This window comes from Leucoraja erinacea, chromosome 9 (genome assembly GCF_028641065.1).
Source record: "Leucoraja erinacea ecotype New England chromosome 9, Leri_hhj_1, whole genome shotgun sequence".
Lineage (NCBI taxonomy): Eukaryota > Metazoa > Chordata > Chondrichthyes > Rajiformes > Rajidae > Leucoraja > Leucoraja erinaceus.
The window spans coordinates 58,639,507-58,667,247 of NC_073385.1; the positions used below are offsets into that span (position 1 = coordinate 58,639,507).

The 27,741-nt window shown below is 43.6% G+C and overlaps 1 protein-coding gene across 2 annotated transcripts in view; it reads right to left on the bottom strand.

Annotated features, from left to right (window-relative positions):
- The window catches only part of stard9 (StAR-related lipid transfer (START) domain containing 9), a 171,875-nt gene that overhangs the window by 33,475 nt on the left and 110,659 nt on the right, over window positions 1–27,741 (bottom strand). For both annotated transcript variants that reach the window (XM_055640899.1, XM_055640898.1), the window contains exons 17-22: window positions 23,010–23,061; window positions 18,877–19,014; window positions 17,810–17,892; window positions 15,338–15,444; window positions 13,169–13,219; window positions 3,461–3,681 (exon numbers count right to left, since the gene is read on the bottom strand). In XM_055640899.1, the coding sequence (XP_055496874.1) occupies window positions 3,461–3,681; window positions 13,169–13,219; window positions 15,338–15,444; window positions 17,810–17,892; window positions 18,877–19,014; window positions 23,010–23,061 (652 nt within the window). The remainder of the gene's footprint in view (window positions 1–3,460; window positions 3,682–13,168; window positions 13,220–15,337; window positions 15,445–17,809; window positions 17,893–18,876; window positions 19,015–23,009; window positions 23,062–27,741) is intronic.

A 27,741-nucleotide genomic window follows, 5' to 3' on the forward strand; every position in this document is an offset into this window, starting at 1 on the left:
CTCGATTCCCCTACTCTGGGCAAAAGACTCTGTGCAGATCTATTCCTCTCATGATCGTATAAACTTCTATAAGATCACCCCTTATCCTCCTGTGCTCCATGGAATAGAGACCCAGCCTACTCAACTGTTCCCTATAGCTCTAGTCCTGGCAACATCCTCGTAAATCTTTTCTAAACCGTTTCAAGATTGACAATATCTTTCCTATAACATGGTGCCCAGGACTGAACACAATATTCTAAATGTGGTCTCACAAACGTCATATACAACTGCAACATGACTTCCCAACTTCTATACTCAATACTCTGACTGAAGAAGGCCTTTTTGACCACCTTATCTACCTGCCACTCGACCTTCAAGAAACCATGCACTTATACTCCTAGATCCCTCTGCTCTACAACATAACCCAGAGGCCTATCATTTATTGTGTAGGTCCTGCCCTTGTTCGACGTCCCAAAATGCAACACCTCACACTTCTCTGTATTAAATTTCATCAACCATTCCTCCGCCCACCTGGCCAATCGATCCAGATCCGGCTGCAATCGTTCACAACCATCTTCACTACCTGCAAAACCACTAACTTTTGTATCATCAGCAAACTTGCTAATCTTTCCCTGTATGTTCTCATCCTAATCATTGATGCAGATGACAAACAGTAATGGGCCCAGCACCAAACCCTGAGGCACACCACTAGTCACAGGCATCCAGTCTGAGAAGCAACCTTCCGCCATCACCCTCTGCTTCCTTCCATGGAGCCAATTTGCTATCCATTCAGCTATTTCTCCTTGGATCCCACGTGATCTAACCTTCTAGAGCAGCCTACCATGCAGCACCTTGTCGAACGCCTCACTGAAATGAAGTCCATGTACGCAACATCCACAGCTCTGCCCTCATCAACCTTTTTGGTCACGTCTTCAAAAAAATCAATCAGATTGTGAGACACCACCTCCCACGTTCAAAACCATGCTGACTATCCCTCATCAGCCATGCCTGTATATCCTATCCCTCAGAATACTCTCCAGTAACTTACTAAGTATAGATGTTAAGCTCACCGGCCTATAGTTCCCAGCATTTTCCCTGCAGCCCTTCTTGAAAAGAGGCACAACATTTGCCACCCTCCAGTCTTCTGGCACCTCTCCTGTATTTAAGGACGACTCGTAAATTTCAACCAGTGCTCCCTAGTTCCTACATTGTGGGAAACTCTCTAGTTTAGTATTGGGCCCTGGAGATTTATCTACCGTCAAACACGGCAGTACCTTCAGTACTTCTTCGACAGTAACCCTGACTGCTCTCAACACACTCGCAGTGACTGCCCCAAGTTCCTCTGCCCTACTGTCTTTCTCCTCGGTAAATACAGAGGAGAAATACTCATTCAGGACCTTGCCCATCTCATGTGGCTCCACACAGAGGTGGCCGCTTTGATTCCTGAGAGGTCCCACTCGCTCTCTAGTTACCCTTTTCCCCCTTATGTATTTATAAAATATTTTGGGATTGTCCTTAACTCTACCCGCCAGAGCTATCTCCTGGCCCCTTTTTGCCTTTCAGGTTTCCTTTTTTAGTTTACTCCTTAGTTCCCGAAACTCCTCCAGGGATGCACTTGATCCAGGGATGCACTATACCCTGTCCCATGCACCTGTCTTGTTTTTGACTAACGTCTCAATTTCCCTCATCAGTCAAGCTTCCTAGGTTTATCTGCTTTGCCCTTCACTCAAACGGGGACGTACACATCCTGAGCTTTCTTCAGTACACTTTTAAAAACATCTCACTTGGCCGATGTTACTTTTGCCTCTAATAACCGGATCCAGTCAACTTGAGCGAGACCTTCTCTCACACCCTCAAAGTTGGTCTTACCCTAGTTGAGTATTTTAACACATGAACCCTCTCCGTCCCTATCCATAACTATTTTAAACCTAATCAAACTGTGGTCACTGGTCCCAAAAGGCTCCTCCACACACACTTCATTAACTTGCCCTTCCCAATTTCCCAATACTAGATCCAGTGTTGCCCTCTCACGTGTGGGGGCCACCATACACTGCTTAAGAAAACTCTCCTGAACACTTTTGAGGAATTACACCCCATCTGAACCCTTCACGCTATGATTTACCCAATCTATATTGGGAAAGTTAAAATCCCCTACTACAAAATCCCCTGTCTCTCCTGAAGCTCCTGTACTCCGGAACATTGAGCTGCCAGTCTTGCCCCTCCCTTAACCAGGTTTCAGTCACGGCTACAACGTCCCAGTCGCTCGTACCTATCCAGAGAAACAAATTCACCGCTGCAGCAGTTAGCCCTGCCACCTCACAGCTTCAACGACCTTGGCTCAACTTCACCTCAGTGATGTCTATGCGGAGTTTGCACGTTCTCTCGGGTTATGTGGGTTTCCCTAGAAGCCCTGATTTCTTCCTACACCCCAAAGTATTGAATTGACTTGCAAATTTGTGTAGATTAATGAAAATGAAAAACAAAGTGGTCGATGGGCATGCATTAAAGTATAGGTGCAGGTGTATAGGGAAATAAATTGTTCTGATTGGCATGACATGGACCTGAAGGGCTAAATAGCATCCTCTGCCATTATATGTTAAAAAAAAAAGGCAAAGCTGCAGCTTCCTACAAGTGCAGCTACTCTTCTGAGTGATTTCAGAAAGCATTTGCTATTGATGGCATTAGGAATGCTGCAGCCAAAGGAACATGTGATATTTATTCAGTTCCCATCGTTATTGGAATCTCCTATTCATCAGTCACTGAAAATAAGCATGCAGCGACAGCAGGCAGTGAAGAAAGCTAATGGCATGTTGGCCTTCATAACAAGACGAGTTGAGTATAGGAGCAAAGAGGTCCTTCTGCAGTTGTACACGGCCTAAGTGAGACCACACCTGGTGTATTGTGTGCTGGTTTGGTCTCCAAATTTGAGGAAGGACATTCTTGTTATTGAGGGAGTGCAGTGTAGGTTTACAAGGTTAATTCCCGGGATGGCGGGATTGTCATATGTTGAAAGAATGGTCCGACTGGGCATGTATACACGGGAATTTAGAAGGATGAGAGGTTATCTTATTGAAACATATAAGATTATTAAGGGATTAGACACGCTAGAGGCAGGAAACATGTTGGGGGAGTCCAGAGCCAGGGGCTACAGTTTAAGAATAAGGGGTAAGCCATTTAGAAGGGAGATGAGGAAAAAAAAATTCACCCAGTGAGTTGTGAATCTGTGGAATTCTCTGCCTGGGAAGGCATTGGAGGCCAATTCCTTGGATGCTTTCAAGAGAGAGTTAGATGGAGCTCTAAAAGATAACGGAGTCAAGGGATATGGGGAGAAGGCAGGAACAGGGTACTGAATGTGGATGATCAGCCATGATCACATTGAATGGTGGTGTTGGCTTGAAGGGCCGAATGGCCTACTCTTGCACTTTATTGCCTGTTGTCTATTGTCAACCGTGAGCGAATGGAGAAGGGTGAGACTACGTACTTTCCTCAATCCGCAGCTTCAGCTGCTCCTGATCATCTGTAAGCTCTTGTTCTGCTGTTGACTGCGTTGCTTGCATGCGTTGGCGCAGTTCCTCAATGTAGCATTGTTGCTGGCGTATTTGTTCTTGGTAGAATATTTCCAATCCCCTCAGCTTCTGTTTGTATTCCTCGTACTCCTGCTGCTTGCTCTGGCAACCCTGCCGCAGTTCCCTCAGCTGCCTCCTGAGAACAAACAACAGATTAAACCCCCTTGTTCGGGTTCAAGGCACACTTAATTCCAGACTTAATGCCACATTGCAAAGTGTACAAAGTTCACAGCACCTCCCACTACAAGAGCTCTGGCAGCTCAGGTTCCATAGGTTCCCTTGTCCATGCTGGCCACGCATCACCAGGGCAACAATAGCAATGGAGAAACAAGGGGCAGCAGATGTTGGAATCCTGAGCAAAAAACTAACTGCTGGAGGAACGCAACAAGTCAGGATGGCCACCACAAGTCCATCGGTCTGAAGAAGGGCCCAGACCAAAACTGTCTGTTCATTTCCCTCCCCAAATGCCGCCTGACCTGCTGACTTTCTCCAGTGGTTTGTTGCTCAGGGGAAGAGCAATAACTGGCACTTTGCTTGGTTCCTTCCCCAATACTGGCTCAACTTCACCTCATTGAGCGTGTAAGGAAGAACTGCAGATGCTGGTTTAAATCGAAGGTAGACACAAGATGCTGGAGTAACTCAGCGGGTGAGGCAGCATCTCTGGAGAGAAGGAATGGGCGACGTTTCGGGTCGAGACCCTTCTTCACACTGACCTGCAAATTGCCCTTTGGTGTAGATTAATGAAAAAAATAACAAAGTGAAGTTGATGGGCATGCATTAATGTATAGGTGCAGGTTTATAGGGAAATAAATTGTTCTGATAGGCACTGACAAGGATCTCACCACCTCTTTTAAAGGAGTGGAGGAAATCGACCCACACGACCTGTGCTTCAGTTTCATGCCGGTTGGGGCAAATGGAATACAAAGGCTTAGTTGTTAAGAACACCAGCTGATGTATAAAACTTGCCATTTCACTCAAGGACGGGCAGTTCCCAGCAGAGCCGGAGGTATGGGTGCATGGCTCTAATCGTTAACGAGCACAGCCACACGCTCTGTCCTGGCATAACTTCATCTAACACTTGACCAACGTCACACACGATACTCCAAAGTCCAACTTCAGCAGCAAGACCCTGGCATCAACATCACTGATCATTGGACCGACTGCACTTCCGTGCCGTATGACTTGATAACCAACCCAGATAATAGAACAGCCAAGAACGGAAACAGGTATTCTCCACTAGTGGTGGGTGTGGACATTATGCCAACATACACGATCTTGCATACTAGTGCAAATCAATTAGTGCAACTATAAAAGTTAAACTTATCTATCAACACAAGGAAAAATAACAGCTGAATATCATTAAAAAAAGCCTCGCAATAATCACATAAAACACAAGCACCGAGACTGTCAGAAGTTTTTTAAATGAGCCAGCAATCGAATAACTATTACCTAACAGAGTCAACAATAATTAAAAAAAACAATATTCATAAGTACGGGTGAATTTGAAATGTTACACTGAGTTTTGAGCACCGCAGCAACACGCCTTCCTCCCGCTGACTCCATGAAAAAGTAGTTTTGAGGATGAGTGAGCAGTCAGAACAATGCTGTGAGTCGGTGATCCAGTGACAAACTATGCTGTCTGAACTCACACACCCACAGTAGATCAGTGCAAAGTGAAGGCAAAGCCACGCTATTCTAGTCTGTGTCAAACCTGCTGCTGCCATGACAACTAAAGAAGCCATTTCAGTAACTGTCTACTGAGAACAGCAGGTATAAAAGATAGGCATTGGGCCAGTCACTGAGATTAAATATATTTAATTACAAAGACCGACTTAAAAGCAGCATTACTTTAATTGCAGCAATCCATACTTCCATCTAGATATCAGATCAAATCAGAAAAACAAAAAATATGGAATATATATCCACCTACAATTTGCAAGATACATTTAAAAGATGAAGTTTGATAAAAAATATAAAATGAACATTTTATGCAAGGAAAAGGGCTGAATGTAGTGGTGCAGCAGTTAATGAAGCAACTTCATAGTTCCATTGACCCTGGTTCAATCCTCAACACTGCAGGGAATGGAGGATATAGACCACGTGCAGGCAAATGCGGATAGGTAGCTAGGTAGGTAGTCTATAGACTTCTATCACAACAGTGCATCAGGGCCAATCATGGTGCCACAGGCCTGGTGGCGGTTGCTGCTCTCCTCTGATACAGTTACAGTAGAAAGACAGAATTAAACTTGTCTGGCAGGTAGATGGGTCTAACTACGGGTGGGGTAATGAGACGGTTGACGCAAATACAGAACGTAGAGACCAAGTTCTGTAGATACAGCGGACAGGAGCACAGTAGGGAGTAAGAGTAGATTGTTGGTTTAACGTGCATTTATATCATCGCACAAATGCCTGATAGGTATAGATGAAGTCAGACCACGGATTGGCACATGAGACTAGGGCAGCGATTCTTAACCTGGGAGTTGTTTGGGGTTTTTCCAGCGGTCATGAAGGGGTCATAAATAACATATCAATTTGTTGAGCCCATGTTTAGGAACCTAACAAAGGTACATACTACACACAGTATTTTGTTTGCATATGCGCGTACGTATACGCACACAAACTGTGTGTGTTGTGAATCGTGTCTGCCAAGAAGCGCACATATGGTGAAGCATTTCTCAAGTTTGGCTCCTCAAGCATTGTTCAAAAATCCGTGGTCAAGCCGCAATGTGTTATCTGTGCCATGCTTTTGAGCCACGAGAGCATGAAGCCCAGCACATTGAAGATCCTTTTGGAGTCTTGTCACAGCGACCTGGCGGTGAAGGTCGTGGACTATTTCAAACGAAAAGAAGCCGCACTCAAGGCTTTCCGCAGAGACCGCTCCCTCCGTAACTCGCTGGCCAATTTGTCCCTTCCCACCCAAACTAGCCATTCCCCTGGTACTTTCCCTTGCAACCACAGGAAGTGCTACACTTATCGCTTTACCTCCCCCCTTGACTCCATTCAAGGACCCAAGCAGTCTTTCCAGGTGCGGCAGAGGTTCACCTGCACCTCCTCCAACCTCATCTATTGCATCCGCTGCTCTAGGTGTCAGCTGCTCTACATCAGTGAGACCAAGCGTAGGCTTGGCGATCGCTTCGCCCAACACCTCCGCTCTGTTCGCAATAACCAACCTGATTTCCCGGTGGCTCAGCACTTCAACTACATCTCCCATTCCGAATCCGGCCATTCTGTCCTGGGCCTCCTCCATGGTCAGAGTGAGGCCCACCGTAAATTGGAGGAGTAGCACCTCATATTTCCCTTGGGCAGTTTACACCCCAGCAGTATGAACATTGACCTCCAATTTCAGGTAGTCCCTGCTTTCTCCTCCCCTTCCTAGCTCTCCCTTAGCCCATTGTCTCCACCTCTTCCTTTCTTCTTCCCGCCCCCCCCCCCTCCCCCCACCCTCACATCAGTCTGAAGAAGGGTCTCTACCCGAAACGTCACCTATTTACTTTGCTCCATTGATGCTGCTTCATCCGCTGAGTTTCTCCAGCATTTTTGTCTACCTTTGATTTTCCAGCATCTGCAGTTCCTTCTTAAACATCTTATCTCTCTTGTGTCTTGTCAAACCACTCAAATATTCTTCACAGGAAATTGGAAAACAGTTACTTAATAATCAAAAGGCTAAAGTGAGAGTGTTTCACTTGCCAAAACACGTGGTTTTCTCAAATGTTACATCTGCTCTTCCTGATGATCGTAATGCTGACACACAGTTCAATATTTTGTTTTACACAAGAAAAACGTCAGATTTTCACCGTTAACATTATGGCAGTAATGCAATGATAATGTAGCAGATCAGAAGTACCTCAATGAGATTTTCTCATTCGCTTCATGTGTGCAATCAAGAAACACATGTGAATTTAATGTGCGCCACATGCAATGCACAACCTTTTTGTGGGTTTAAGCCCCAGTAACAATAATTTACAGATAGAGACTGAAGTACCAACAAAAAGAGCAATGCAGCAATATGTGAGGAGGTTGAATGCCTACTTTAGGATTACCTTGATTCAGTTCATTGGAACATGTCCAAGACCACTCTATCTAGCCTGAACGAGTATACCTTAGTCATCAGGATTTTCATCAAATAAATGCGATGGCGACTACATTCTGACAAAGACAATTAGAGTCTATCTCTATTGGAGGAACCAGGGAGATTCATTCACTGCTGAAGTCCAGATTTGAGGCTTACAAGGAGGATGATCCTGTCCTGTACAAGATGGCCAAGTATGATCTCTGAAAGGCTATTAGGGATGCCAAGAGAAAATTCCAAAAGAAGCAATTCAATCAACTGTGGTAATGGCCCACGTCTACACTGATCTCCCAGACGATCAAGTCCTCTCGCAATCTGCATGCAGGAAAATAAATTACAGGACAGCATCTCTCTTCATGGATCACATTGGCAATACCAACACATATGTCACAATGCTATTCATTGACTACACCTCTGATTTCAACACCAAATTAGTCCAATTAGAGTCCTTTATAAAGAAGGAAGTTATGGAGTACTTAGAAGTTCATGGTATAATAGGAAAACATGGCTTTGTGAAGAGGAGATCTTGCCTGACGAATCTGTTGGAATTTTTTAAAGTAGTAAACCGTAAGACAGACAAAGGAGAGTCATGTGGACGTTGTTTACCTAGATTTTCAGAAAGCCTTTGATAAGGTGCCACACGTGAGGCTGCTAAGGAACATGAGAGCCCACGGTATCAAAGGGCAGACACTAGCATGGATAGCAGGTTGGCTGGATGGCAGAAGGCAAAGAGTGGCAATAAAGGGGGCTTTTTCTGGTTGGCTGCCAGTGACTAGTGAAGTTCCGCAGGGGTCGGTGCTGGGGCCGCTACTCTGTGTTGTATATTAATGATTTGGATGAGGGGATTGAAGGGTTTGTGGCCAGGTTTGCGGATGATACGAAAATAGGTGGAGGGGCAGGTAGTGCAGAGAAAGCAGGGACTCTGCAGAAGGACTTGGACAGGGTGGGCAAGTGGCAAAGAAGTGGCAGACGGAATACAGCGTAACAAAGTGTGGAGTCATGCACTTTTGTTGCAGGACTATTTTTGGATTGGGAAAGGGACTCAGAAATTGGAGGTGCATTGGAGGGACATTGGAGTGCTGGTGCAGGATATCCAAAAGGTGAATTTGCAAGTTGAATTGGTAGTAAAGAAGGCAAATGCAGTGTTAGCATTCATTTTGAGAGTTTAAGATTGTAAAAAAAGAGATGCATCTCAAGATCCACCTTTCAGCCTTTATCAAAACATTAGCTCAAACGTGGAACACAGTTCATTGTCCACAAGGCATCAGTGATTCCTGACCTACCATCTTCATAAGAGTCATAGCAGCATGCACTGCAGCACTGCAGAGTTACTACCCATGCTGTCCCAGCATTCTTAGCGCAGACGTCTGATTACACTCAGTGGCCTCCAATGGCCAGGCCACACTGCTTGCAGGCCGAGATGCTTTCTTCCATCAAAAGAAGAGATTACCAGGTGGACAGAGGAAGTGTTTCAAGAATGTGCTCAAAGCCACCTTGAAAGACCGCAGCATCCCCTCTGCCACATGGGAAACCTTGGTCTATGATAGTTCAGAGTATAGCAGGAGCATTAGGAACCTAGAGTTCATTCCTCGATAGCACACAGAAGCTCAGCACTAATAACAAGAGCCCAACAACCCCTTCCTCATTACACGGTATTGAGGTATAGAAAATCCACCTCATTGCAGGAGTGAGCAGTGAGCAGGTGGAGCGGAGGGATGGGGAGGGGGGTTGGGGGCCATTACCCATCCCAACATTCAGTCAAACATCTCCAAACATCAATTGTGGCGAGGTATGTAGGTCCTACATTTGCCTCATCAGCCACGGTAAGTGGAAGTCACCACCCAATCCTGTCTAAGAGAGAGCTGGCACCACCGGAAAGGCAGTGTAACTATCAGGTAATGTCTGTGCACTGCATGTTGCAAGAAAGTTGCTGAAATAACAATTAGATTCACTCGCAGCGCCCTAGCCCACTAACACAACTTGCTCACACCTGCAAGAAGGTGGATTTTTTGTACTTCAATACAACTTAATGAGGATTAAGGGGAATTATGGCCAAGAAGATGGTCCCGATCCACCCACCGAACAACCACGCTGCCACCGACCAGAACGGCGACCGAAGACCAGATCGTGCCCGCCCCGCCCCACAGGGCTCCTAGGGGACTGCGGTGAAGCCGGGCGGCGAGGCCTGTCTGGGTGGAAGGAGCCTTAGAGGTGACGGCGATGGGAGCCTCGGCGGCAATGTGGGACTCGGCAGGAACGGGAGCCTCAGTGGTGCTGGGTCCTCGCCGTCGATGAGTGCGAGGAAGACAATGGGGACCCGGCGTGGGGGGACCGTTGTGAGAGACGGTGGGAGAACAAAGGGAGACCCAGTGTGTGGTGGGGGGGGGGGGGGGGGGGGGGGGGAGGCACTCTAGTTTAGAATCCTCTGCCCAGGGGATAAGTCTGTGTGTGTGTTTGTTTGTTTGTTCGTTTGCTCCGGTGAAGGTGCTGTGCACATGGCAGCCAGACAACAGTCGCTTGTCTTTTTCCTTTTATTTTCACTTTTAATTTCACGTTTTTGTGTACATTGTGTGTTGTGACTGTCGGCAGAACAATTTCCCTTCGGGGATGAATAAAGTTTAATCGTATCTTATCGTAAAACGGGTTCTCAACAAGTAGGAAACTGATCATTTATTCACTACTACAACTGATTGAAACTAAAGGCATAATTACATTTGAACTCTAGAACCGTAAACTATCTGGGCGGTAATATCTAAACAACATTCTTCAGTAAATGAGGCTCATTTACATTTACATGAGGAATGTCAGATCGAACAATATTATCTCCATATTAACAAACAATTTGTTATTACCTTGACATTGTTCTTTGAGGGAACTTGATGTCAATGACATTTCCGTTGATCATTTAAAGAGTCTTTTGTAGTATTCAGGGTATTAAACTAGTTTGGACTTGCGCTGCTAAGCCAGTGCCAAGCGCCACTCTCAGCCTTCGCAACAAAGTGACCTAATTTGTCCATTCAAATAGTAGAATCGCAGGGCTACCTCACAGGAGTTGGGGAATCAAGAACAAGAGGGCACAGGTTTAAGGTGAGAGTGGAACTACTTAATAAGAACTTCAGGGGCAACTATTCCACATAAATGGAATGAGCAGCCAGAGATAGGATTGAAGCAGTGCCAATAACATTTAAAATGCACCTGGCACAAGAAAAACACTTAAAAGACATTCGGATGGGTACATGGATAGGAAAGATGTAGAGGGGTATCTGTCAAACAAAAGCAAATTAGGATAGTTTATTTAGGCATCTTGGCTGGCATGGACAATCTGTACCAAAGGTCCTGTCTGTAGGTCTGCGTTCATCCCCATTGTGTCTATGCAGGTTCATTCTAATTCCACCTTTTACCAGCAAAGAAAGATTTCTGCCTGCAGCACCCTTACATGACAGTGGATATTGCTGAGTACTTCTCTACGACCAAGTTCACAATATCAAATTACTGCAAGGTGAAATCAAACTCCAACGCATTATTATGCCTATTCAGGTTATGTTTGGTATTTATAGTTAAGTATTCTAAGGTATGCTGGCAACTCATTATGGCGCAAAATGCAGCAGGATGCTATAAACAGTGAGAAGTAGTACTCAATCCTGACCTAGGAGGCAACATATGACAACTCTAATTACAACTCAAAAAACAAAAGCAGCTCTGATCAAGACCACAACTTCAATATAACCCACTGCACATTTAGCTTTTACAGCAAATTAATCCCACACTGACAAAACATTGTTGCACAGGTACTGCGATCAAAGACTGGTATTCAAGGTCTGAAATGCCGGTGTTGCAAAGAGTGCAATGCAGATTTAATCAACTTTGGCTGTATTCGACCAAGTACAGAAAAATTAAGCAGTGATCTCACTGAAAAAGTTAAAATGACATTGAAAAGTGGTATCACCTCTGATACCATCAAGCAGGAGGTACAGAAACTTGATGTGCCAGGCCACCAGGTTCAGAAAGAGCTACTTTGCTACAACTGTCAGGTTCTTGAACCAACCAGCACAAATCCCACCTCGACAGCAGAACACTGGGATCCACCCTGTGCTCTATCATGCACATGTTTTATTTTACAATTATGTCTTGCACTAATGTCTTACTTTTTTTGCAGTGTCTTTCTTTTACAATTAGTATGCGCAATTGATGTGCAATTTGTTTTTTGTGCGTTTGTCTCAGTCTCTGTGCCCTGTGATGTTGCTGCAAGCAAGATTTTTTAATTGTATCTATCCTACTTGTGCATGTGACAGTAAACTCAACTTGACTTGCTGATTCAGAATAAAGGAACATCATTTTAAAACGGTCAATCTGGACTGATGGCAGAAAAGACCTCACAAAGTATCTTAGAGATATGGAATGTTTTCCCAATAAAGCCACAGAAGGCCAGGGTGAGGTCAAATGCAACTTTTAAAAAGGTTAAACAAATGAATATATGCTGTGGATGGGTGTTGACACCACTACTCTAACTGCTCTAAGACAGGAAGGTTCGGGAGAAAAATGGAACATAGGGGAGAGAAAAGACTTTGCCTTCCATCACAGTGAGGAGGAGATTTGCTGTGTTGGATGTTTGTGTGAATTGAATTGTTTGTGTGTCTTGTAGAAATTGTTCTGTTTGTATGGCTGTAGAAACAGAGTTTCGTTTGAGCCTCATTTGAGGTTCAAATGACAATGAATAAATATTGTATTTTGTATTGGAGTTCAGGTACAGAACAGTCACAGTCCTATCACATGGCAGGACTGGCTTCAGAGATGGAAGCCTCTACCCTAGAGTTGTGAAATGGTTTCATGGCATTTTTCCACTTCGGCACAAAGACGACAGTGCCCTTTACATCTCTTGTGACAGGCCGCACTTTCTACACTTTACCTTTATTTAGCATTGCACTGAATTGTCAGACCAGAGTTTGGTTCAGGAATGGAACCTGATGACCCATAGTCAAGAGAGTTTCTATTCCGCTGCAGCTAACTGATTGCAATGACTATGAACAGAGCCGTGCGTGTATGGAAACCACCCAGAGTAGAACATATTGTCAAATATCTTGTGGCGGGAAGACTGTTAACATATCTGACACATAAATTATAAATATGCAAGTTGTGGGAGCAGGCTACCTTAACTGGCAATGTGGATTGATGGAAAATCTTGGAGGAATCATACATTGTTTGACATTAAAAAGGCATTGAGTGAAGCAAGGCTGCTTGCTCTCCAAATTGTTGATGTGACCTGTAACTATCAAACTGAATCCTTTAACTGTAACAATGTGTTAATGTTTACAGTGAAGCAATGCATGACGGGTGTTACAGAAAAATTTATTATATGAATTTTATTTTACGATAAAATTGTCAAATTGGCATGAGAAAATTAAATCTTCATATAGTGAACTGCATTTCCTTAGTTATATCATTTCCATTGTACTATATTCTATAAATGCTAAAGACAATAAATCAAATAGTACAAACAGTCCCAGGTGCAGAAAAGACAAGGAACAAAATCCAGTTGCTTAGACTAACTTCTCACCTAGTTTCACTTATCTCCATTTCTTCATCTTTCTCGCTGTCATCTTCCAAGCTGTTTAAAAAATAAAAGGCAATAAAGCAGCATTGTTACATCACATTCCCCTTTCTTGTTAATAACCAGACAAACCACATAGATATAGCACTGTTGTCCAGACCTGCCGTTGAACTGCTTTATAGAGGAGGTCTGCTCGCTTCACTGCAGCCCAGTAAAGAGACAAGACCCGAGAGAGGGTTTCTCCACTGCCGCTCTAATTTGCTAAGTTTATACAGTGAATGGTATCAGCATTAGGACTGACAACAACACAGTAACATTGACTAGGATACCATAAGCCATGGTTATGATATAGAATGGTTAATCTAGAGAATGACAGATTGAAATCCCACCAAGGCAATTAACCATGAAACGATCAGACCACTGTAAAAATCCAAATGGTTCATAAATATCTTTTAGAGAATAAAATGTAGTGTCCTTATCCAACCTGGCCCAATGTGACTTCCCTCCCTCACACAACACAGCCCTTGACCCAGGCTGGGAGCCCATTAATTGACACCATTAATAAACATCAGCATTGCCGATGCCAATATGAGAATGTAGAAACTAATACAAAGATGTAACTCATGATTGCTGCTGACAGCACCGAAACAGCTAAATCACAGAACACAGTGTGAACAGTGTATGTGGTGAACAGGGAGGATGTTAAGAATTTTGTGAATGGGCATTTAATGCATACAGGGAAGGAGCCATCCCTTTGCCTTTAATATATGTAGTGGTGCAAGTGAAACTTCTTAACAAGTGATTGCATATCAATAAATCTAAATTATTATGTTAAGGCCAAATATACAAAAAATAGAAAATAGGATAATTAAACTGGGTTTGGGAAAGTACCAGTTTCTAAGTTGCGTTTACTGTGCTGAGACAAACAACTCATGAATCCATGTTGTTAGCAAAACAAGGAAACTGCGGCTGTTGAAGCGGTAGATGTTCATTTGCTGAATAAAACATTTCTTTACTTTCTAAGCTAGGAATTGTGCAAGTTAGAAAATTAATAAATTAGTAATTTGGACGTTAAAATTGATTAAAAAATCTAAAAATAAGCCACATTAATATGGTAATAGGTTAAATGCGCAAAAGTGGATGGAACAGATAGAGCTCTTAAAGATAGTGGAGTCAGGGGATATGGGGAGAAGGCAGGAACGGGGTACTGATTGTGGATGATCAGTAGGCAAAGGGAGGAGAGTTACCTCAATATTTTGTCCAAAGAGATGGTAACACCCCATTTATTAGCTAGTAGTTTAAATTTAGTTTGGTCATGAGAGTAGAATGTGACTGCAGGCTGCAAAGGCCCGTGAGACTGCTACTGGAATAATGAAAGAGCTTTTGTCTTTGCCTTTCTCTGGAAAGTACAACGCATTTGGTATCTGCAGGGATGACATTAAAAACTGTAGAGGATGGTGAAACTGGCCATGCCATCATTGTACAAAACTACATTCAACGGGAAAACAATGTGGATTGTTATGATGTTAATATGACTAAAGGGATGGATAGCACACTCTGTGGCCATGATTGAGACCTAAAAAGGTGGCTGACCAGTGGTGGTTAAAGGATAACTCTTTGGAGCAGGGAGATTAGGATGGCCTGAGCCACACAGGAACCAATTAATTAGGCTTGCACTGTCTATCGTAGGAATAAAAGTGGGGCAGGGGGAGAGATGGTTATGTGAGATGGAAAATCTGCAAGAAAGGCTTGAGTCCCTGACTGAAGACTTTATATGTGACAAACATTCCAAGCCGCTGAGGAGTGTTCCATCTGCCCGGCAAGAGGGCCTGAAGCATCAGGCTGCTGTAGTGGCGAGTGCGGAGGCCACAATAGGCCCGACTATGGGTGAACAGGGGACAGGACTGGACTTTGCTGCCTTCCCCCAGTGGGAACCATTGTGGGGGGATCTTTTTATGTTTATTGGTAAATTCTTTAATGTTGTGTCTTATCTTTATTTATGTGCTGCAATAGCAAGTCAAATTTCACTACACCAATTGGTGTATGTGATAATAAATGTCCTTTGTACATTGTACTTTTCCTTCTCCAATGACACTCTATTTGAAACTGTCCTTATGCAGCAGCTGATGGTGCACATGCATGGAATGGTTTGTTCCCGTAGTTTTAATGTCCTACCTTGCTTGCATGAGTGGAGATAAGACATAAGGTGGGGAAAAGTTGAATTCTCCATCCAATTCCAGCCATTCACAAGAACCACTGCTTGCCAGAGATACATTGCTACTCTGCACATGTAAAATAAAAATATTGATACTATAACAAAGAGTATAAATCAATTCCTTATTTACAAACTTAACCACCTTCTGTTCACATGTTAACAAACAAATCTGAATGGGCAATAAAAGCCTGAGAAAAGAGGACTGTTGAAATGCATGCTCTAAATTTCAGGGTAGATGCAAATTCCAGGGAGGCAAAATAACCAAAAAAACATTGTAAATTAGTTCGAGTTCAGAGATCAAATTCCACTATTGATTTCACCAGCTTTCTATATTTGCCCAATATCACAATATACAAAAGCACTATTAAATTAGATCATAGATAAGTTGTAATCTCACTGCCGTACTAACTGCTGTGTATCACTGCTATGCTAACTGCTGTACTAACTTAGACATATTAACACAAATCTATTAAAGCAAGGTTTTACATGTGTCTAAATTCACAGATCCTCAGGCATTGATACACATCCTCTGACTCAGTGGGTCAGGCAGCATCTGGGGAGGGAATTGACGGGGACATTATAGGGTGGGTCCTTTTTTCAGGCTGCAGCCTGACATGCAAAGTTCCTCCAGCACTTTGTGTTTTGCTCAAGACTCCAGCATTTGCAGTCTCCTGTGTCTACATCCCAGCACGGTGTCGCAGCAGTAGAGTTACTGCCTTACTGCGCTAGAGATCCGGGTTCGATCCTGACGACGGGTGCGGTCTGTATGGAGTTTGTACGTTCTCCCTGGGATCGGTTTTCTTCATCTGCCCCGGTTTACTCCCACATTCCAAAAACGTGAAGGTTTGAAGGTTAATTGGCTTCCGTAAACTGTTCGCAATGTTCAGGATAGAACATGTATGGGTGATTGTTGGGCGACGTGGACTCCTCTATAATATGAGATCATATTTGAATCTCCTAAAATATAGAGATTTTGTGTCTCTATACTAAATTAAACTAAAAATCCCCCATGCAGCAAAATGTGAACAACATCCTACCTCGGGCAGCCCAGTGAGAAGCACCATTAACACCAACCCATCTCAAACACCAGACAACTTATTTTGTTTACTTGACCAGCCACGTAAATACTGTGGTTACAAGATCAGGTCAATATTCAATAAGTGGTTCACTCTTTGAATCACATCTACATTGACAAAGCCTGAAGTCAGGAGCGTTTGACTGGATGGGTGCAGATCCATCAACATGGAAAATCGCTTTATGAGAACAATTGTATCAATGGGGTAAGAGGATTACAGGTTAAAGAGTTTCAGACTCGCAATGACAAAATTATATATACCCCCCCCCAAAGATTTTCAAAAATATGGGTCCCTTCAATAGCAAGAATTTATTTATTACGGGAAGCTAAAAATACTTAAGGCTGTGTTTGACAGCGTTTAATAGAATATGTTTCGTAGAAGTGTGAACAGAAGCAACTGCTTGTCAATTTCCATGCCGCCTGGGGTGAAACTATCTGGGGTGAAACTGTGTTCTGAAGAGACAAAGGGGTCTGATTACTGAGGGGAGGTTACATGGTAACAAGTTTTTCCCCTATATTGTTTAAAACTGTCTGAAGAAGGGTCTCAACCCGAAACATCCGTGTGCTGATGTAGCGTCAAAGGACAAGAAGCCGAAGCAAAGAAGTGGAAGCCAAATAACCTAATGGAAACGAAGCCGAAACGCCAAATAACCGAAAGCGTACGAAGCCGAAATGCCAGCTAACCGAAAGGGTGTGAGGCCTAAATGCAAAAGTCAAATAACGGACGTGGCGTTGCCGGGGGGCAGGACTTGTCAGCCTCTGCACCACCTGGTGCAGCCGACACACAGCAGTGAGGCCGTACAGAGGGAGACGAGGCGGAGGGCGGCCGTGCTTGTAGGAGAGTGGGGGCTGTCCCGAGGGATGCGCTCCTTTGGCCGCTTACCACTTGGTGCTCGGGTTCAGAGTGCTCAGTCACCTATGGCTTGTGTGGGAAAATGACCCCCACCCTCCCGTCTCCACCGGCCAGTGATGTGATGGACGCGGGGGTCTGGAGCAATCGCTGACAAGTCCTCTAGAGATGCTGCCTGATCCGCTGAGTAACTCCAGCATTTTGTGTCTATCTTCTGTTTCAATCCAAGGCAGCTTTTTATCTGCTTATCAATTTGCAAAGTGACTTTTAAGTGGTTCCCTAGTTTGTCATCAAAACTGCATCATAACCAATTAGTTTCATATAATGCAAATGTTGATCCTAATTCATCACTTGTATTATATCTATTTCATGCAGACACATGTTATAGCATAGATAACTTTAATACAATGACATTGATCTGTCTTACACCAAAACGTAAGGAATTGTTAGGATGGCTGCACTCTAAATTGTAAAGCACATTTATTTATCAGTTTATTAGAAACTCACAAGTCTCCTTTGCTTCAACTTTGCAGCTTCAGTTGGATGATTAAACCTGAACTTGTGCACTTTTCCCAGTCCAATAACAGCACCTGAAAAATAAATGTAACCAGGGTGAGAAAGCACAAAGGAAGAAGATTCTAATTCTAGACCTATGCACAACTTGCCATTAATGGGCCGAAATACATTGAGAAGAACAAGAGATGAACGTACAGACAAATAGTCTGAGAGGAGTTAACTGGGTGGACGTTGAGATTTCCTCTAGTGCGAGTGTACAGGAGAGATGTGAGTTTCTATTAAGCTTCGATTAATAAATGTGGGGCATAGTTTTAGAATAAGGGTTGCCTATTTTGGTTGGAGATGAGAAGGAATTTCTACTCTCAGAGCGCCATAATTTGGAATTCTCCACCTGAAAGAGCTGTGGAACCAGAGTAATTCAAAGTAGAGACTCACAGATATTTAAACCGCTACACTTAAGCAATGCAGCAAAAGGAGAAAAGTGGCGTTGGGGCCTAAACTGTATTTGCTAAGATCTTATTGACCAGTGGGGAGGGCTTGAAGGGCTGGCTGAGCCCCTTCTGCTCCCACTTCTTAAATTCTTAAGCAACAGAGACAAAATATTGAAGGTGTGACTGAGCAGTCTGGAAGACCGAGGTTGCAAAACCGTGAAATATCATGGCGAGAAAATACTTAGAGCCCAAAACAAAGGCCAGGTAGAACCATGAAAGACGGATATCAGGAATCAGAAACAGCAGAGAATAATTCAACAGAAAGTGCAAGCTTTAAGGAAGGTTATGCTTAATAAAAAGGTGTCTTGTTCCCAGAAAGCAGTGCTTACATTGAAGCATTGCCGTATTTCCATAGCTGATGTGGGGTCAAGTCAGTGGCATGATCTGAATTCCTTACCAAGAGCAGTCTGCAATCAGAATAACTCAAAAAGGGAAAGAAGCAAACAGCAAATATTTCAGATTTATTTTTGGGCAATATCTGCCGATATTATTCATCAGGCAACATCTGTCAACATTCTTCACAGTGTAAATTGGGCAGATTAACACTACAAGCAGCAACTCCATTACCTTGTGACAAACGGCATGAATGGATAACATCCATTTCATTTACAATGCAATGTGATCCTCTAATTGGTGCAAGTGTCACTATGCCATTATCATTGTGAACGGTACAATGTTCCTTCTCCACCCACGGACCCTGCAGAACTGAAATAAAGACAGCAATTATTTGTGCAGAAAGTGTGCTCTCACTATGTTCTTTCAGCATGAAACTGGTTCTTCAATCCAACTAGTGACCAAGTTGCCTAACACCCCACCAGTCCCACGAACCCACGCAGGGCCCATTTACCTCCACTTTTTTCCTATCCATGCACATGTCCAAGTGGCTTTTAAATATCATAATTGAACCTGCCTCAACCACTACCTTTAGCAGCTGTTCCATATCGCAGCACCGTATGTGTGAACATTTCCTCTTAAAGTCTTTCCCCTCTCACGTTGAGACTATGCCTCAAGTTTTAGACAGCCTACACTAGGGAGAAGACTGCGGGTATTCACTTAACTATGCCCTTCATAATTTCATAAACCTCTCAGCCCCTCACTCCAAGGAAAGAAATATCAGCCTAACGGGCCTCTCCTTAAGTCTCACACTCTCCAGACCTGATAACTACCTCGTACATCTTTTTGGCAGCCTTTCCAGTTGAATAACATCCCTGCATAGTTCATAGGTGTATCTTTGCAGTGTATCGACTGACACATGCAAACCTGAGCATTTGTGAAGACAAAATCCCATCCTCGCACCAAGGACACCCTCTATTGTGTTAAATGGCACCATCAATGTACTAAATAGGAGAAACTCAAAAACACCTGGTAACTCAATGTTTCAAACGTGTCAAAGGTCTTTTATTGTCATAGGTACCAATTAACGTACAGTGATATGTGAATTACCCTACAGCCATACGAACAAAAGCAACAAGGCAGACAACTACATAAAAGTTAACATAAACATCCACCACAGCGGATTCCCCACATTCCTCACTGTGATGGAAGGCAAAAAAGTTCAATCTTCTTCCTCTTTATTCTCCCGCGGTCGGGGCAGTCAAACCATCCGTCGGGGGTGATCGAAACTCCCACGTCGGGGCGATCGAAACTCCCATATCGGGGCGATCGAAACTCGCGCGTCGGGGCAGTTGAAACTCCCACAGCTTGGAGTTCCTGATGTCGGTCTCTGACCAGAGACCGCGGGCTCCATGATGCTACGTCCGCAAGCCCACGGTTGGAGCTCCGAGGGTGACCCCTGGCAAAGGGATCACGAGCTCCACGATGGTACGTCTGCAGGCAATCACGGTGGAGCTCTCAAAATTGGTCTCCAGCAAAGACCGCCAACTCCTTGATGTTAGGCCGCAATGCAGATGGAGATACGATACGGAAACAAATTGCATCGTCGTCAAGGCAAAAGATTAGAAAAAGCTAAAGAACACCAAAAACGTACATTAGACACATACAATTAAACACACAGAAGGAAACTGTTGGCGAGGCAGCCATTGCTGGCGCCACCCGGTGGTTGGGAAACGTTTGAGTTTACTTTATTTTCACATGTACCAAGGTATGGTGAAAAGCGTTTGTTGCATGCTAACCAGTCAGTGGAAAGACAATACATGATTGATTACAATTGAGCCATTCACAGTATACAGATTCATGATAAGGGAAAAATGTTGAGATAAAGCCAGTATGGTCCGATCAAAGAGGGTCACCAATGAGGTGGATAGCAGTTCAGCACTGCTCCCTAGTTGTCATAGGAAGGTTCAGTTGCCTGATAATAGCTGGGGAAAAAACAATCCCTGAATCTGGCGGTGTGCGTTTTCACACATCTGTACCTTTTGCCCGATGGGAGAGGGGAGAAGAGGATGCGACCCATCCTTTTTATTATGCTGCTGGCCTTCCCGAGGCAGCCTGAAGTATAAATTGTCAATAAAAGGGAGGAGGTTTGTTGGTGTGATGGTCTACACAATTTTCTGCAATTTCTTGCAGTCTTGGATGGAGCTGTTCCCAAACCATGCTGTGATGCATCGCTATAAAATGCTTTCTACGGCACATCTGTAGAAGTTGATGAGGCTGTTGGGGACGTGCCAAACTTCCTTAGCCTTGTGGGGAAGCAGAGGTGTTGATGTGCTTTCTTGGCCATTGCTTCAACATGGGTGGTCCAGGAGAGGTTGTTGGTGATATTTACGAGTTTGGTGATGTGCTTGGATGGTATAATGTTGTGAAAGGCAGAGCTGTAGTCTATGAGTAGAAGTCCCACGTCGATGTCTCTCTTATCCAGGTGTTCCAGAAATGAGTGATGGGCCATTGTCGTGGACCTGTTGTGGCGGTAGGCGAACTGCAGTGGGTCAAGGCTGCTTAGTAGACATATCTAGCCTCTCAGAGCATTTCATGATGGTGGATGCCAAGGCCATTGGACTGTAATAGTTTAGGCACAAGATCTTGCTTTTCCTCAGCACCGGGAAGCAGGTGGGTACCTCAGAACGGAGTAGGGAGAGATTAAAGACGTCCATGAATACTCCCGCTAGCTGGTCCGTGCGGCTACCAAGGACACGTCCAGGAACTCTGGCTGGGCCAGTTGCTTTCCGTGGGTTCACCCTCAGGAAGGCCGATCTGACCTCTGCAACAGTGACTTTGGGAAGAGGCAAACTTGAGTCTGAAGGGACAGGTGTCGCCGCCCTGTTGGCCTGCTCGAAGCGAGCATAGAAAGCACTCAGTCAATCAGGTAGGGCTGCACCATCGTATTTAGACCGTGCCACATTCTGCCTGTGTCCGAGTGATTATACTGGGACTCAAGTTTGTCCCGGTATTACCTCTTGGCATCGTTGATGGCTTTGCGGAGATCATAATGGGCCTTCTTGAACCGCTAGGAATCGTTTGTCTTGTCGGCAGCAGACCTGGCCTTCACCTGTGAATGTACCTCACGCTTCACCAGTTTCTGGTTGGAGAACATTCGGATTGACTTTGTCGGCACACAGCTTTCCACACACTTGCTGGTGAGGTCTGTCACGGCAGTAGCATACACATTCAGGTTAGCTGCGGAATCCCTGAACATGCACCAGCCCACTGACTCAAAGCAGTCGCATAGGATGTCATCTGTGTTCGCTGACCAGCGTTTAACAACTCTCTGTATCAGATCCTCCTGCTTCAATATTTGTTTGTAGGTAGGGAGCAGAAGACAGACAGTACAAGGCAGGTGCGTGCCTTTTCCAAAGCTGTCAACATGTTCAAGGAAAATAACTGATTGAACGACAGACAATATTTATATGCAATTAGCTGATAATAAAGTAATTTATGTTGAAATTCAGTTGATTCCATCTACACTTCACACTGTCTCAGAAAAGCTGCCAACATAATCAAAGACTTGTCTCACCCTGATCATTCTGTCATGCTTCCATCAGGTAGAAGGTACTGAAGCAACACCAGACTCAGGAACAGCTTCTTCCTCTCAGTTATCACTTCTGAACGGTCTTTCAATGAGCTACGGTGCTGTCTGATTCACCTCTACACCATTGTGGGCTATATTTTGCACTGTGTATCTTCCCCTTTTCTCTATCTATTGTTCTTGAGTTTGACCTGATTGTATTTATATGTGAAATATCTGATCTGTTTGGATAGTATGCAAAACAAAGCTATTCACTGCACCTCGGTACACGTGACAATAATAAACCTAAACCTAAAACCTAATTTGCTTTCAATTTACTGTTATCTATTACCTTACATTATAGGTAATAGATATAAAAGTAATAGATTTGCTTACAGGCACCGACTTAACAGCACAAGTCCAGTGGTGGGGAATGTACAGAGCTGGCGTGGAGGCAGATATTCAAAGACTCAGTAACAGACAAACTAATACGGAACATTTCGTAACCGACTTCATAAACAAATGCACTGACAAATGTGTTCCCACCAAAACCATCCAAATGTACCGTAACCAGAAGCCTTGGGTGAACGAGGAGGTTCACAATGTACTGAGGACTGGATATCAGGCATTCAAGTCTGGCGATACAAGGTCATACAGAAAGTCCTGGCACAATCTCAATAAGGCCATCAAGAAGGGTAAATGGGATTAATAGAGAGAATGGGCGGTATGACTGCGAAGTGGATACAGGTGCCAACTAAAAGTAAATTATTTCCATTCCATGACGTTTGTTTGCACTTACCAATATCTTGCTCAGCTTCAGCATCGATCCTCCCAATCTTTGTTATTCCTTCCTAAATCATGAAGACATGGACATCAATTGCTTAAACCTATTAAATACACCTCTCACATTTACCCCCAGAATATATAGACAAAATCTTTCTTTAAGATTAGTTAACTTTGGCATATGTAAATAAACATCACAGAAAAAAATACCTTTGTCAGTGATATTTAGGTTAAAAATTGAAGTCTAAAAACACACACAAACACACACACACACACTAAAAATCATGTAAAGTTGCTATAGATCTCAAACTAGAGACACATACCTGCTTTCTAAAAATGTTAAAGATGAACTTCACAGTTAACACATTTAGTGCTGCAGAACCACCCAGTCAATGATTCAATGGTTTAAATACAACAGCTGGGAAAAACCAGCACTATTATCTGCCGGAAGCTTTCTAAACATGTGCGATGTGACAATCACAATAGGCAATAGGAGCAGGAGTAGGCCATTCGGCCCTTCGAGCCAGCACCGCCATTCACTGTGATCATGGCTGATCATCCACATTCAGTACCCCGTTCCTGCCGTCTCACCATACAATGTGAAAGATCCAGAGACGGATCTCTGATTTTTGCTTTTACAAACAACCTTGAACACTGAAAGCTTTAGTGTTTAAGCACCATCACAACAGTTGGTGGAAGCAGATTAAACAATTATCTAGAGGAGGTTTTAATATATAATTAAAAAGCAAGGGAACTGCAGAAGAATAGGAAAAAAATAATATTCCAAATGTTGGTAAATGTGCCTGAGATTGTAAGGGTGTCTTTTTTTTAATTATTTCATTTAGGATCATCAATGCTGAAGTAGTAAATTGAAATAAAAGAAAACAATATGACAAGTTTAAAATTATATTGCTGAAATACATTATATGTACTAATCACCTGTGCTAACTTCAGACATTACAAAATTGGGCAAGGAAAATCAAATGGAAAATCAAAAAAAGTGAAGATGCTTGAATCTGGATTAAAAGAGACAAGGATGGGAATGCTCAGCAATTCAGGCAGCTCTGTTCAGAAAGCAATAGAGGTAACGTTTCAGATCAATGAACCTTCTTCAGTCTTGGAAAATGTAATAAAATTAAAATAAAGGTGCAACAGAGGTGTGAAGTGGAGTGAACAGAGGTAATATTCATGGTAGGGTGGAGGCCAAGGTTGTTTAAGGTTTCCACCATTGTTGTGGGTACATCTGAGACAGGGATTTGAATGTTGCTTGACACAGCTGATGTGTTTGGAAGTGAGTAAATAATTGAAGGAAGTGAGTGATGACAGTGGTGAGAGAGAAAAACACAATAAATAATCTCTGGAGTAAGAGGTGTATGATATGACAGTTGCTGGATTAATCTGAATTAAAAGAGAATACTCATATATTCTCATTGCATCTATGAAGAGAGAAAATTGCTTTAATGTTACAGGTGGATTACAATGTATCTGAACTAGCCAGTTATTACTCAAACAGGAAATATTGGTTTTCTCAACATTAAATTACCTAAATATTAGGTGCCATTACTCCAGTTTATTTTGTTTGGAACAATGGGAAGGGCAATGACGAGAGGTCATGGGGCGGGGGGTGAGGGGTGGAGAATTATGGGGATGGACAGGCTGAAGCTTATGGGCTATTCCTGTGAACTGAATAGAGATGCCGTCCAATCTGCATTTGATTTCTCCACTGAAGAGGAGACTGTTCCTGAGCATTGAATTCAATGCACAAAACATTGTAAGTGTAAAGGCCCTGTCCCACGAATCGAGTTTACCCAAGAGCTATAGATCACTACTTCACTTAGAACGACACTTAATTGAGCAGCACTTTTACTGTAATTTTCTCTCCTCAGATGCCTTACCTGCTGAGTATTCCCAGCATTTTAAATTTTATTTCAGATTATAAACATGCATTTTTAACACCACTGGCAATATAATACCTGCTCTTCTATTTTGTTCCTTCCCACCATCCAGGGCCCCAAAGAGTTCTGAATGCAAACCTTTCCAGACAACCAACCTTTCCAGTTCAGACACACGGTCAATTATCGGTAACATGAACTCAGTGTCTCTCTTTCCACAGATGCTGTGGCCCTACTGAGCATTTCCAACATTCTAGTCCAGATCGCCAGCAACTTGCAGTTCCAACATGTTATTTCCCTCGTCTACCAGCACTCACCTATTAGTTATACTCCTTCAAACTGATCAGCTATGATTAACCAGCACAAAAACAATTGTATCACTTGGACAACCTGGCTCTCCACCATCCCAGACATTCCTTCTGCCTCCTCCATTCCACTCCGCAACTTAAAGCATGCTCCTTTTTGCACTTCTCCAGTTGTAAAGGCAAGTTACTTTAAATATGGTGAATAATCATATTTTCCTTATAATTTCTATAACATCTGCCCTCTCTCCGACACAGCATCCCCATCACAACCTTGTTCATTGACTTGAAACATGATCTATTTTCTCTCTACTGATGTTGCCCAACCCATGAGTGTTTTCAGTATTATCTATTTCTATCCAATAGAAATTGATATATACATTTAATCCATTATTTTTACAGACTTCTAATGACGCTGAAAACAACCCATGAATATTTATCACAGCAAACAGTTTAATTTAACAAGCATAATACATGATAGGACAACTGATCATCCTTACTTACAGCTCAGCAGATCCAATAGAATAGAAAGTCAAAAAAAGCAAGAGAGAAAGAAAGATAATTCAAAGAAGAAAATACATGGTGAATAATAAATCTGATCATAAATGTATTGATTTATACTTTATAACTTCTGACCAGGTCCCCCTTGTGGTCTTGCCCCCATCCCACGCACCAGGTTCGTTGCTCTTCCGAGCCGCTAAATTTTATATCCGTGAAAATTTCAATTCAAAGCTCATCACAAGATCTCCTATTCTAACTCATCATTCCCACAAACCTATTTCTAGCTCAATCTCACGTCATAAAATAAAAATAAATTAGAATGGGACGGTCTAATTTTCAGGTCTATCCATAAAGGGATGAAATTTCAAAGAATTTCCACAAAACATGCTTATTTGAGGCATTAACATAGAAGAATTCTGGAATGCTGATGTATTTTCATTTCAATATAAACTGCATTTCACCACCAGGACAGTAGTCCTCATCATTGTCAGGATTATTAAAGGAAACGTATATTAAAATCTGTTTAAATATTAATCCTGGTTAGCATTGTAATGGGCAGACTGCAGTGGAACAACATCAATCGAATGACGAGTTCATTATTAAAATGCAAAAATATTGACAGTTTGTAATATGAGGTACATCTAAAGTCCCTGTCCCACTTACGTGTCCTTGGCACGCTAATTGCGCAACCTCGTGGTCGTGTTGAGGCGCGACGGTCCCGCGCGATTTCATGTGCCCGCACAGCCGTCTGGAGCGCGTGATATCATTTGAAGATGGACACAAAATGCAGGAGTAACTCAGCGGGAGAGAAGCAATGGGTGATGTTTCGTGTCGAGACTCTTCTTCAGTCTGAAAGAAGGGTCTTGACCCGAAACGTCACCCATTGCTTCTCTCCAGAGATGCTGTCGGTCCCACTGAGTTACTCCAGCATTTTGTATCCATCTTCAATTTTCTTGGCCCCGCTCTGGGAGTAGAAGTGGGGGCGGATCCGGACCGCAACGGCCGTGAGCCCCAGGCCGAGTTCGGCGATCGTTTGCCTGCTTCTGCTGCTGTTGAAGGTGAGACGTTGCGTCACGCCAGGGTCTTGGGCCTGTCCCACTTTGGCCGTCAGTTACACGACAGGCCGTTGGCGCGCAAAGATTTTGTTCGCTACAAAAATTTCGGAGCCCCGCGCGATGTCGCGCACAACTACATACCCCTCCGCACTTCTCAGTGGGACCGGCCCCGCGCGGCCACACAATGCCCATGCGCCTCAACGCGACCACGAGGTTGCGTAATTTGCGTGCCAAGGACACGTATGTGGGACAGGCCCTTAAGGGTCAGAAATAAACACACAGCAAAGAGTTAGCCTGCATGTCCCACAGAGACACAAACAACAACAGATTCTGGAATCTGGAGCAAAAAAAACAGTAGCTGGAAGAAGTCAGTGGTTAGGTAGAATCTATGGAGGGAAATGGATAGTCAAAGTTTTGAGTTGGGACCTTTCATCTGGGTTGAAAGCGTCGAGGGGAGAGACCCAGTACAAGGGGGGGGGGGGGGGGGGGGGGGGGGTAGTGGTGGGACAAGATTTAGCACGTGATCAGTGGAATCTAGATTAGGTGGGGTTGATTGGTGGAGGAGGGAAAGGCATTGATAGCGACAGAAACAGATGATCGGAGGAGGCAACAAAGGGTTGCAGATGAAGGAATCTGATAGACAAGGGATTGCATGGAACCCAATAAGGGAGATAGAGAGGACAGATGAGAAAAGTGGGAGGATGTCTGAACAATGAACAGATGGATTGGCAAGGGATGGGAAAGAAAGAGGGTGATGGGGAAAATAGAGGAAGGTTGTGTTGAAAATAGGGGAAGGGTGTGTGGAAAATAGGGTGTGAGTGAGATCGCCTTGGTATAAGAGAAAAAAGGGGACAGAAGGGGTGCGTGTTACCTGATTGGAGAATTCAGTGTTAATGCCCTGGTGTTGGAGACTATCTCGGAGGAATATGAGATGCGGTTCCCTAAAATGTGTTTGACATCACCCTGGCAGTAGAGAAGGCTGAGGATAGACAGATCGG